Source organism: Protopterus annectens, chromosome 9.part0, assembly GCF_019279795.1.
Source record: "Protopterus annectens isolate FY-2018-M chromosome 9.part0, PAN1.0, whole genome shotgun sequence".
NCBI classification, from domain to species: Eukaryota; Metazoa; Chordata; order Ceratodontiformes; family Protopteridae; genus Protopterus; species Protopterus annectens.
In genome coordinates, this window is record NC_056743.1 from 766,889,137 (window position 1) to 766,903,103 (window position 13,967).

Consider the following 13,967-nt stretch of genomic DNA (forward strand, 5'->3'; position numbering starts at 1 on the left):
AATAAGGGATTCACGCTGTTTTTAAAAAATTTGTGCTTTCATTCCTTTAATATCCTGGAACTTCAGAAAACTTTACAAATTAAGCAAGGTGCAGACTTAAATAGAATGTGAAAAAGTAATAAAATAATTAGAAAAAAATGCATAAAATGATTAGTTACCAATGAAGTGAGTACATAACATAATCTTATTAGTATGCTTCGAAGCCTGTGCAGTGGATACTATGTAGTGACCAATCAAAAGGATACAGTAAACGTACACTCCCATCTAGGAATAGAAATGAAAACCAATGTTAGTCTAACATATGAAACAATAAACAATAGAAAACATTAAAATAGGAATAACCTAAGGGTATGAAGACTAAAAGTAAAAAAAAAAAGTATTTCGATTCGAGTACTCCAGCATTCCAAGCTCACAGTAACGGAGCAGTGATAGAGATACAATAAACATTTATGTTAAGCAGTCTGAATCAGAGAAACGGTCAGAAATAATTATTCCAGCATTACTGGCAGAAAAATCTCTTATTTGCTGTCTGCAGACGTAATGCCAACCAGCAGTAGACGCGAAAACCAGTGTTCGTATAACAAAAGAAATTATAACCAATCGGCATAAAAATGGAAAAACCTAAAGGTATGATAACTGTAAGTACAACCCTTAAGTGACACAGTTCGCCTGCAATTAAAGCTAAATGTCGCAAAGCAGTGAATGAGATACAGTAAAGATAATGGAAGTCAAACTAACGATTGCTGACCAGACCACAAATCCGCAATGGATCTGAAACTGTATAAAGTCCAGCAATGGTGTAATAGATCAAAAGACGAGAGTTTTAAGAGAATAATACCCAAACAAACAGCTAAAAGGCCGTCATATAACAAGCAGAAGTTCGTAATACAGCGAAGGTAAAAAGACAGAATCTAGGTTTCTGCAAACCAACAAAACCACAAGGGTTCCTGCAAAATCTGCAGCCTTGGTTACCTTACCTTATGGCAAGCAAACCATAGCCAATAAGGTTAAGGATACAAGAAAATAACCCATTAAACAGTAAAGATTAAATTCCAACACCCAATAAGAAAACCTTAAAGAAAGATACCTTTAAAAAAAAAAGAGGCTCAATAAAAATCTAAGAAATCAGGCAGAAGAAACCATCAGGATGCACTATAACGAAGCCGACATCAGTGTAGTACACCATAACAAAATAGCTGAAGGAAACCAGTACCAGAACATTATGTTTGAAGGAATTAGCATGTGTGTGTGTGTGTGTATCAAAATATATATATATATATATATATATATATATATATATATATATAAAAAATATATATATAGATGTGTGTGTATATGTGTATATATATATATATATATATATGTGTATATATATATATATATGTATATATGTATATATGTATATATGTATATATATATGTATATATATATATATATATATATATATATATATATATATATATATATATAAAATATAAATAAAATGCATGTGTATATGTGTGGACCCGTCTAAAGTGGCTTTCAAAAAGCACACTTTGAATTTCTCTGCAAAACTGGAGCTGCTTAGAGGCATGTCTGTCGCAATGTTGGTGCCTGCCACTCGAAGTGACAGCTACTACATTGGTTAACAGGTGCATGGAAGAATTTGTGATGGACTGATTGGTTGCCAGCTGTGAAATCAGCATTTTGTGGGACTCTGGTTTCATGGGTATTGGAGGGAGATTTTTGGGAGTGCTTTGGTAAAATCCCTCTGCAATCTAGATAAGTGTAATGTAGTTTGATGTGAGGCAAATGTCACTGATGTGTAAACATGCTTTCCAAATCTGTCCCCCAGGGGCGAAGTCTCCCTGTAGTTGGCTTGGGTTGGGGGACTCTCTTCATAGCTCTTTTCTTGTGGCTGCCACTACAATGATGACGTAGATGATCTCAGTTCCCAGCTAAGTCGCATCTCATAAGGGTCTGTTATCTGGATTTTAAGGCCCTAAGAAGAGGTCTCCTGGACCAGCTTTGGATTTTCAAATATTTGAGAGAGTTTCTTTTTTAGAGATAATGTAGTGCACTTTTGATCCAGTCTACTGGAAGCTCCATGCTTCATTGTGGCCTATGTCTGGGTGAGACCAGAATACAATCAGGTTTGTGGGAAAGTGTTCCACCACATCCTTCCATGCCAACTGAACACTGTCCGCAGGGGGAGAACATCCAGTAATAGATGGACCCAGCTGCAAAGCCTCAAGGAACACTGACTTCTATTGGGAAGTGACATCTGTGGACCAGCCCTCCTTTTGCCCAAGTAATTCAAACATGTCCCCAAAGTAGACATCGTGGGGTGACCTTGGTCACCCTTCCCCTTCTTTAAAGTTTGGGTTATCGGTAAGACACTCCGACAGGGAATCCATATGCCTCTTTTTACCTGTGTTCTTCTGTCTTCTTTATTGGAGGATGATCCAGGAAGGAATCAGAAGCCATAGGGAATGTCACTGTACAACATCAACAAGCATACTTCTTAAATATTTCATAAGCAAAAGCTGGTCCAGGAGGAGTCTTCTTAGGGTCTTAGGATCCAGATAAGAGACCCTCGTGAGATGCGACTTTGCTGGGGACTAATATTGTCAAGCACTGGAGGAAGATATGTGTTTAACAGTCTGAGTTTGCCACATCCCCTGTGCCCTGGTGCTGACCCCCTTCACCTAAGATTGATGAAGTCAGAGTTGAATATGTCTGGTCTGTAGGATTCATCAAAAGGTCCCCGTGGAGATGTGCTCAGATCCAGTACCCCTCCGATCCGAAGGTCTGATTTGGAAATGAGAATGTAGGTGGGGAGTAGAAGGGCCTGGTCTCATTACCGCTACAGCCATAGTAACAAGTAGGACCCCAATCTGTACGAGTCCTAAAGAATTTCCACATCCATTTCATAAAGGTTTTTGTAATGACCATATGAACCTAGAACAGGAGGCTGTTGAGGACGGTTTGGAAGACCTATGCTTATGTCTCCCTAATGAGATCAGAGCAGAGAGGAAGTCTGTGTTTTAGAAAAACCCTAGGCTCCACTAATGAATAAGTCTGACAATGAATCCAGAGAGGATACAAAGTTTTTCTGACTTGAGTCAGACCCACAGCCCTTCTGGATCTGGTTAACTCTTCCTCCTCTTAACTGATTTCTCTTTCCTTTTCTATTTTCTTCTCTTTTCCCTTTTCTTGTGATTTCTTTTTTTGACTTATCCAAGGATCTCTCCATGGACTTCTTTAGACATCAAGAAGCCCAGCAGAGAGGAAGCCAATTTAGTTGGGTCAGGGAGAAAGCCCTTAAGGACCAACTTTTTTACAAGTGTCTTGATACTGCTTGAGGCCCAGATGAAGCATACTTCAGTCTTCTTCCAGATGTATAGCTTACAGGCAGTAAATGGGTTTTGGGTGAAGATCCTGGGGGATGGAGTAGGATTTTATGTCCACAGGCAGTACAGTGTTTTTTTTTTTTTTTTTTTTTTTTTTTTTTTTTTTTTTAACTCTGACATCTTGTTAGCAGTGGTTACAAGACCATTATTACCATTATTAATGACAAGAAAGTGCCAATATTAAGTAACTAAACCTAAAAAGGAACATGACAGTAGCAAATAACACTAAGATTTTTTTTAAAGAAGTTTCTATAATTAGTAGAGGGAGGAAAAAGGTAAGAAATGCCATAAAATAAATAAAAAAAAAGCTTAAATTCAGAAGCAAGATGCTAAATTCCAAGTGGGTGAAACTTTGCATAAAAGCTATCCAAGTACTGCAAAATCACTTATCCATCAAATGTAGAGCACAATGTCAAAAATATGCACAGAGTCCTGGAGACTGTCTGGCTTGCTTAAGCATCAAATGATATCTGAGGAGTTGATAGGTCAGAAGGATATTGTGGGGAGGATTCTAAGCCTTTGATCCAAAATTCTAAAAGTTGCCAGGATCAAGTCTAATTTGATCGGACTTGCCTTAAGCTGAGACGGACAGAAAAGAGATTTGATCTAACTGCTTAGTAGTGCTGTCACTTTAGGTTTCTCAGTTTGTAACTGTTTTATAATTTATTTGGTGATGCTCTTTCTTTATGCCTTGGGTATATTTGGCTATAGTTTTAGTAGATGGGTGGCTAGTATTAGTTGCAGATGGAACATGGCTTCAAGTGTCCTGTTGTGAATGTAGCAGTTGCTTACTTTGCTTATTTTGTTTATGGTCTGTTGGTTTAGTCATTGCAAACTGGGTACTTCGTTGGTATTAAAATTTACTGTGGTTGTGTTAACTGCTAGAGCACTGTTTAAGCTGGCCCAGTTTCCTTGAGTGGATGCAGTGAGCATGAATGGATTTGTCTGACCATTAGTCTGCGACACTGACACTTGTCATCGCTGCTTATTGTCATTGGACGAAGTACCAGAATGCATCACTGATTCACTAATACTGAGTTAATGCTGCTTGCTGACATTTTTTTGAATGGACCTTTGGGACTGTCTGCTAAGAAGTGGCTCAGAGTTCCGATGCTGAAAATCAGAACCGTTGATGGTCTTGTGTGGGGATGTTTACCATGATGTAGTACACAGGTTTGTCATAGCCCTGCATTGTAATCAGTCTTGCAGTTGTTTTGTAGAGCCATGTTGCAAAGAATCTATGTAACCAAAAGCCAGGCTGTGACATGGCTACCTAGTTAAGTGTACTGCACTAATAAGCCATTTTTATCTGAAAAATGTGTACTTTGCATGACCTATAGCTTTTGTTGAGAGTGCAGTATGGCTTCATTGTATACTGTAGTGCCATGGCATGCCCTATGTCTGTTTTATTTGGGGGGGGGGGTCAACATTTCTGTGTACGCTATTTTATACTCTTGATATGGCACTGCAAGACTTTAGCAGGTTGAGAGGTCCATCACCAAAATGTGCACTCTGAGGTTTCTCTCCCTCATGAGATCTTGTAGGAGGTTTTACTTCTACATTTTACACACCAGGTCTATGTGGTCCACAACTGTCTGCACTCATTTTGCAGTATCTTAACAACATGGGCCTCCCTAAGTTGACAGTAGAACATCCCCAAGAGCTTACCTTCCCATTCTAATCTGGAGAGAGTTCCCAAGTTGTAGCGAAGATTAAAAACTTTAAGATCCCTAGACTGGGTGGCCTTGAAGCTGAAGTTTATCTGATGTGAAGAACTAAGTTTGAGGATTTAGTTGTGGTGCTTGTGAACAACATATTGCCTTACAAGCATCTTTCTCCCTCTTGCAAAAGAAGCAGTAATGGTAATTATTCCCAGGCAAAGGAATGACCCTTTAAGAGCAAGATCTTACAGGTCATCTCAATCCTGAATCATGACTGTTAAGTCTTTATAGCATTGCTAACAAGATAGCATCATTACTCCCCTCTTTGGTACATCTGGACCAGACTGGCTTCATCCAGGGTTGAACTTTGATAAACAACATTATAAAGAAATCCATTTTGCTTGCTTATGTGATTCTGGAGAAACATTCCTATTCTAACAGTCTTAATACTGTAAAAGCTTTTGACTAGGTAAACAGATTTTTTTGGGGAGATAATGAACAAAAAGGATTTTTCGGCCCAAAGAATCTCATTAATGGGTCACTGTACTCTGGTTGTATACTAAGGAATAAGATGTTATCTAACCTTTCACAGAAAAAAGAATCAAGCACAGAGCAGTCGGGTGGATCCAAAAACACTGAGGACACAATAATCCACCTGTTTACCTTCTGAAAGCCTGAATTAAGTACTCCGTTGGTTGTTTCAGTTATTTTATTCAGAAGGTTGTAAAACCACAGTAAAAAAACAGCTGAACACAGCTTAGGCGCACAGTAGCAAATTCAGCAGGGTAAAACCTTCCAACCTGATTCAGTCCGTGAGTAGTCAAGTCCTCAGTTGAACGAAATGTAATGACCTCTAAAAGCCACTCCCAATAACCTGTAGCAGCAGCTGTAGCTTGAGACCAAGTCCATGAACAATATAGTCCACAGTAAAACGGTCTACAATAAGCTGCTCAAGCCATTCCCAATAAACAGTGACAGCAGCTGCAGCTTGAGAATGAGTCCGTGAATAGTACTATCTGTTTAAACGGACTGCAATGAGCTCCACAAAGCCAGTCCCAATAACCAGTTACAGCAGCTGCAGCTTGAGACTTACAAAAACTGCACATCCCGGTAGATCAGTCTACCCTCCGGTATCAATTGCACATAAAAGATGTCAGCAAAATATAAAAGAAATCAAATAGTTCCAAGAAACAGCCTTCACAATCTCAGACCTCACTTGTAAACTTGTTGACAGCAGATTATAGCAACACCAAACAGTTCCAAGGAAACAATTCCTAATGATAAGCACTTTTGTCCACTTAAACATGGACTTTTTCAAACCTAAATATATCACCATTAGGGCTTGTTTTAAATAATCCCATAGTCCCCTTAATTGTTAACCTCATCAATTAACCAATTAAAACAATTAGTTGTAAGTTCTTTAACAGACGTTACACTAGTAAAATGCTGTCTGTTAAAAATACTTCCATAAACAGTCTCAAATTTCTAATGCAGTGAATATCAAAGCTTGCGCGCCTTGTCTTTTAAAATAGGTGCTAAGGAGAGATGTTCATTCATCCCCGGGGGGGGGGTACATAGCTCCTAATTTCAATTGCTATCGAACTTCACTTTTACTGATCCTGTTACCCCAGTCCCCACCCCTGGGGTGTCTCAACACTTTTTCCAAAATACCAAACTTAAAGCTAGGTTCTCTGTACAGGTCAAAGGGTGTTTAAAAAGATAATTGTTAGGGTTCCTGGTTTCAACTGCATAAAGACGTTCCTAAATCTGCTTACAAAGCATACGCTCCATTTTCCCTACATAGAACCCTTGACAAGCCAGTACAAATACGAAGGTAAACCAATCCATTACTATTAGTTTCCATTGTCAAGATGCACTCTGATCTGAAACTCCCCTTCCTTAACTGTAGTATCCTCCAATATATGTGGGCAATATTTACATGCCCCACTTTTCTGGGCTCCCCTATCCCCAACCTTTGACATCAAATGGTGTTCCAGGTAATACTTCATATTGTGCCCTACTTTGTGAATGAATAAAGGGGTAGTATTTAATTGGCTGTGCACTTCACTATTACCTTCAATGATAACCCAATTTTTGGTAATGTTTTTAACTGTGTACCCAAAATTGCCATAGTATGTAACCATAGCTTTGGAAATATGATTACCAGAATCTTTGATTCTTCCTGAATGTTAACCTTGACCTAATAATAAAGGTGAGTATCCCCCCCCCCCATTCTTTCAACACCTCTTCTCCCAAGGAATACACTAACCTTTCGTGGTATCGTCTATCCAGAAACATTTGTGAGGCAACCCATTTCACATTTGAAGTCAATTTAAGTAGAGCACATCATTGCCCCCCTGATCATTTGCCCTTTCACAAGATTTTTCTTCACATGGAAGGGGTGCCTCCTGTCATAGGTCAAGAAGTTGTTGGAATATGTGGGTTTACGGTACACTCTGGATGTGCAAGTCCCTGTACTTCTGTCAGTTGAAACAGTTGCATCCAAATAGTAGATGGAATCTGGGGAAAATGTGTGTGAACTTGAAGTAGGGACTAATCTTTCAGACAGTTAACTTGTGCAGAGGGTACCAGACAGGTTTGCCTCCTTGTGCCCCTACTGTCTGGTTATACTCGAAGCCTCTGGCACAGAAATGAGGTTCGCTCTCTGCCCAGAATGTGATGCTGTATCATTACTCATCAGTTCCCCCTTTTTTGCAGCTAACCTCCCTTTATACCTGTGTGATCCCAATATTGATATAGATCGGACTTTCCAGGAATTAAGTAGTTTTGAGGTGTTTTCAGCATATAAAATCAAGGAGTCAGAAAACAAATTAAACTGAATTACATCCTTCCCTCTCATTCTGGCTAAGTATACACTCTTCCTTTTAGTGCAATTAAACATAACTTGCTTGAGTGGAAAGCTGAAGGACTCTTAGGAGAACACCCTAACTTGCACATTAAATGCCATGATCCAAAAAGTTAGTAAACATTCAGCTTGTGGCAGACATTGACAATGGACTTTCAGCCCAGTCAGCCATTAAATATTTTGTGTTGCCCCTTGTATTACATGCATTTCAGTGTGCACTACCAGTCAGACCCCTGACCAGTTTTTATGCCAGCTCAGGAAAGCTTCCACTATACTTTTGTGACTGTGACAAAAGCCTAGATTGGCATGGTATATGTTGTCCTCTTGGCAGGATTGGTCTCATATCTAGTTTTGAGCTGTTTAGCCTCTCTCCACTTCAGAATCACGTGAGTTATCGTCTCTGGGCATTAACTACCAAGTCCTGCTCCACTAGCCTAAAATGAAGTTTAACTTGACAGAATATGAGAAATGGATAGATAATCATTTGATTATGTACTCTAAATTGAAATTTGGGACCATAACTGCAGTTGACTGACCAGGATTGATTTCAAGCAGCGATTAGGCAATAGGAACACAAGAGGACTTGTTTCAGAGATGCAAAATACTTTCAGCAGTTTTACTACTTTCATCATAAGTACAGAAATGTTTGGCAGGAAGGTCCAAGCATTAACATTCTACCAACTAGATGGGATACCACTGTTATAGATCAAGAACTATATCACAAAGTCCTGCTCATTTAAGTTCTTAGAATGGGCAATGCTTTAAGTAGTTCATACTTCATGAGGCTTAGTTACATATCCTATTGTATATCCATTATGTTGGCATTGTAACTTGGGCAGGGTAGTTAAATGGATGGATTCATATATTTTGGGACTGCAAAGAATAGGCTTCTGTTAAAAGAAAAAAATAAATTCAAGGAGTTTGAAACACTTTGTGGTCTGAGTTAATGATTCTAACTGCTCCCCTTTTCATATAGGGTATGATCCCTTCATTGCACTCTACTGAAGGCTGTTTTCTCCTACAGCTAATCATGATAGCTGGGAAGAAAGTCATAACTAGATCAAGAAAGAAAGGCATATTTGCAGTGGCAGACTTAAACTCCTAACTGAATGGTATTAGACCATGGAGATTGTGTTTGATAACTATGGTGTCTGGCCAGATAAGTGCAGCAAATGGCAGGTATGGGACAAGACTTTTCTTACAGTTTGAATGGTTTGTTCCACAAAGGTAGAACAAAATATACTGAGTACATTTGATTTTTTTCCCTTGAAGATGGAATGTGCATTTCTCTCCATTCAATTGTTCGTTGCCTTAAGGTTTTCTTAGTATTTTGTAATTTGTGATTTTATTGCAGATGTGCATTATGTAGTAGTTTGGCAAGGATTATATATTAAGTTGTCTAACAGCTGCCTTCAAAAAAGTTTATTCTTTGCTGTACCCTTGTCCTTACCCCCCCCCCCCCCCCAGCTGAGTGTTATACTGTAGATGTTGTTGAATTTATTCTAGAAAAAGTTAATGCATTTTTATTTTTTGTTTTGTAGAATACATCATCTTGGGTTCTGTATAATTTGGCATCCTTCTATTGGAGGATAAAAAATGAACCATATCATGTAGTTGAATGTGCAGTGAGAGCCCTACACTTTTCTCCAAGGTAAGTTTTACCATTAATTGTATTGTTTTAGACGATGCCACCACCATTCAGCTCCAAATGATATCCTAAAAAGTAACTTAATTGGGGGGACAAAGTTTAGTAGGCAATGTTTTAGTTAGGATTTGGGTATTCTTTTCGGTTTATAGTATGACAGTAAGATTCAGTTTTTATTGTGCAGTTGGCTGTAGTTTTTTATTGCCACTGATTTAAAAATTTGTATTTTTTTCTTATTCTTGACTATTTTATCCACCATTTGTTGTAGTCCTTGCTGAATTCAAACCTTGAAGTTTCATGTGTTGTCCCTCAAGGGCAACTGAAAGTAGAATGAGGAATATTTTTTTTAATGATCTAATTGTTTTGTACCTAATGTGTTAATGCAGCGATACTAATGTAAGATGATGTACTCTGCTTTTACATAGGTGCTCGTCTTCAGAATTTGGCCTGTACTCTCCAAATTATGTTCCTTATGCTTACTGCAGATCCCTTGGGGTCTGTTAGGCAGTAATCCAGATGTTGCAGATCCCTCCCCCTCTAACCAAGAGATTGCCATTGACCACTTGTATTCGGACTACTGTCACAAGACAAGTTTTTCATCACCCAGTCCACAAGTTTGAATATAGATTTGCTAGAATCAGTTAAGATCTTTCATTTTACATCCTCATGTCATCTGAACTGTATGCTTTCAAGGTACATCAGAAGTCAAATGTTCTTTTGCTTGACCTTGACAGTTTTTTCTCATGGACTTTAGGAAAAGATTTGTCTTAATAAATGTTAGGATTATCTTGGTCTATGGCAGTCCAGCTTTTATTTTTTCATTTACTGAGGATAACCTTTCATAGCAGCACATTATTTTCTCTTTTGGGTGTAGAGGTCTCTCTCTCTCGTCATGATGTTGCCCTACTGTTTTTCTTTCTTATTCTTTTGTATTATATGGTTACGTTTTTAAACCTTGACATTAAATGTGAGAGTGTTCAATCTCGCCTTGGTTATTACACATGGGTTCGGAGCCGATCCTCGGCTCCGTGCCGGCCGACTGCAAGCTCTGCATCGAGAAGAAGCTTGAGGACATCTAATACCCACAATCCCCCTCTGCCTTTACCTCAGATCTAGTTTGCCGCTGCTGCATTCGCATCGCTGGAGGCTAGCTCGAGGGTTTTCAGATAAGATTTTAACTTTTTTTGGTTAAATTTTCAAGAGAACTTGTTTAAGATCAATAGTTATTGTAGTTAGTGTATGGTGTGTGAGTAGACAGAAATTCTCGGTACCGTTAACTTAGTTTAACTTAGTTTAACTACATAACTGGTATAGAGTTTTTTTCGGGGCTTACCACCCCTACTTGGATTTGACAAACGGACTTACATATTTACCGGATTTGACTGTTTTTCCTGGATTGACTGTTACTGGACTTGACTGTTTTTTTTCTCTTACTTCATTATGTCTGAGAAAATGAAATCTGGTTTCAAACGTTGCCAGTGTGGCCAAAAGATGTCGGTCACGGACAACCACAGTTCCTGTGTCTACTGCCTTGGCCCTCTCCACTTACAAGAGGACTGTTCTATTTGTCACTCTTTTAGTGGGAGGGTCATGACAGATAGGCGAGGAAACTGATGGACAGAGGTTTGTTGAAACCCTCTTTCCAGGAGGCTCTGGATGCTTCAGACCAGGCATCCAAATCCTCGAGGAATCGAAGACGCCGGAGCCCAAGTCATCGGCTCCGAGCTCTTCGCAAAGTTAGATCACCGGTTCCACAGACTTGGGGCCGAGTGTTCAACTGTTGGCAGTTTCGAGCCTCGAGTCTTGGAACCGGTGATGGAGCTCCCTCCACCGACTCTGCTGAGGTCGGCTCCGTCTTCGATCCTTCGACTCGCTCTTCCAGGGCCCTTTCCGACACCGATGTGGACCGTGGTGCAGAAATTGATGGAGCATACGGCCCTATCCAAGCTTATCTCGGTCTCCTCTCAGTTGATGTCGAGACTTGAAAGCCTGCCACTATCTCCATCTGTTCCTCCTCCGAGACCTGTCCAGTCTTCGGAGCCGGAAGAAGCTGAACTGATGATTGTGGAGCCCTCTGTGCCAGAACCGCTTTTCTCGGTCGGCACCGTTCACCTCGACTCCATCCGATCCGTACTGGAGTCTCGGGCGAAGATCCATCCTTGGTTCTGGGACCGAGAGTCGGACCGATGTTTCGGTTCCGACGCTCCTCGGGCCTCGGCGGATCAACTCGTTCCGTCCTCGGGTCAGTGCCTTCGGTTCCTGTTTCGGGGATTCTTCCCATTTCTTCGGAACCGGGAGATACCTCGACTCGGGACCCAGGGGCCTTCGACCTCATGAGGAAGGTGTTGTCTACCCAGACAACCACATCAGCAGGAACAGCTTCTCCTCTCCACAAAGGACCGTTATCCTCCTCTGCACCCACGGCCACGCCCAAGCGTCGGGCACCAGTGTCTCAGTCACCCCTGGAGGGTGCCCCCTCTTCCTCGGAGGCTTCTTCGGATGCTCCCCACGAAGAAGTCCCTAGGAAAAGATTGTGTAAGAGGAGACACTTGGATTCTCCACAAGAATCCTTGACATCTGATACTGACTTAGATGAGTCAGAAGGGTCCCCTAAGTCACCTTCAGAAGATGTCTCTTTTCTGACATCTTGGAGATCCTAAAACAGAGAGGTGACTGGCAAGCCCTCCCCCCTTCTGAGGATGAGTCAGTTTTGCTGAAGGCATTTGGTGCTCGCCCTTCCTCCTCCTGGGTCACTCCGCCCTTGATGAGTTAATGGAGTTGATTGCTCAAGGGTGGGAGACACCTGACACGGTGGAACCAGTCCCTAGGAAGCCAAATAAGTACATTACGGCACCACAGGACAAGGCTTACCTCACCAAAGGAGTTCCAGTAGACGCTATGGTGGTGGCAGCGCCACGAAAAGGAGATGTCGGAGTCTTCCTCATCTGTCCATCCGCCTAACAAAGATTCTAGGACCATGGACAGATACGGGAAGCGCATTTTCAGTTCAGCGGCTTTCTATGCTCCCTGAACTATTTGACTCATTTTACACGCTTACAGAGGGATCTAGTCAAAGAGTTGGGAGATACCCTCCAGGGTACTACAGATGCTGCTGTTTCAGAGAAAGTTACAGCGCATCTCAACACCCTTACTTCCATTTTAAACTCGTCCATGAGGCTGATATCCTACGCAGCGAAGGATCGAGTAGGGCAGCGCTTCAGCGATTGCTCTTCAGAGGCAATCCTGGATGCGCTTATGTTCGCTTATGGAAGCCTTCAAGTCTTCCTTTACTAACGCCCCATTTGATGGAGCCACACTTTTTGGCCCTAAAGTAAAGGAGACCCTTACCCAGTGTGAACAGGAGGGAAAGATTCTGTCTGCTGTCAGAGTCCGTTTTTCCACCCCTTCCAGACCGTACCCCAAAGGGCAACGTGGTGGGAAAATGTGGTTCCGAAAACCCCAAGGATCTTTCCCAAACACACAGGGTGATGCCCCCTCTAGAGGCAGAGGGGGGGGGCAGAGGTGGAAGACGCCGCCCTGGCGGCAGAGGGGTCCGAAAACCAAGGTGACAGGGATAACCTCCTGGCAAACCTTTCAGCACTCCTGAGAGGAGGCCCGACTGTCCTGCTCTGGAGGCAGTCGGGGTCGCTTAGCTTTATACCCTCAGGCCTGGCAAAACCTTTCTTCAGACAATTGGGTAAAAGCATTGTTACCAGAGGTTACAAAATCCCATTTCTATCCACACCCATTCCAAAGAAAAACTCCCAGATGTACCACCCCATCTAGACCCAGCAGCTACAGAAGTTTCAAAGCTGCTAGAAAAAGTCATCCAACCAGTCCCAGCGGACCAAATAGGATTCGAACTTACTCAAGGTTCTTTTTAGTTCCAAAGAAAACAGGGGACTGGAGGCCGATTCTGGACCTAAGCCATCTCAACACCTTTGTCAAGAAGGAAAAGTTCGAATGGTCACGCTTCAATCGATCCTTCCATTCTTACGGAAGGGCGACTGGATGTGCTCAATAGATCTGAAGGACGATACTACCACATCAAAATGGCCAGGGCGTCCAGGGATCATTTGCGCCCGGCTGGGAGCCAGTCACTATCAGTTTCGAGCCCTGCCCTTTGGTCTGACTACAGCCCCAGAGTCTTCACCAAATGCATGGCAGTGGTAGCGTCTCATCTGAGGCGCCTAGGATTCCAAGTGTTTCCGTATCTGGACGACTGGCTCCTGTCTGCCACCACCAGGCGTCAACTGATACAAGCCAGGGATTACACCCTACAACTTTGTACACACCTTGGAATTTCAGTAAATTCCGAAAAATCTTTGCTACAGCCATCACAGCATATCTTATTCATAGGAGCGGAATTAGATACGCATCATTTAGTTCTAAAACTTCCTACA

The 13,967-nt window shown here is 41.5% G+C and overlaps 1 protein-coding gene across 2 annotated transcripts in view; it reads left to right on the forward strand.

The window, feature by feature from the left end:
* TTC17 (tetratricopeptide repeat domain 17) overlaps positions 1 to 13,967 on the forward strand; it is a 3,338,929-nt gene that overhangs the window by 572,013 nt on the left and 2,752,949 nt on the right. For both annotated transcript variants that reach the window (XM_044083397.1, XM_044083398.1), the window contains exon 6: positions 9,461 to 9,570. In XM_044083397.1, coding sequence (XP_043939332.1) covers positions 9,461 to 9,570 — 110 coding nt within the window. The remainder of the gene's footprint in view (positions 1 to 9,460; positions 9,571 to 13,967) is intronic.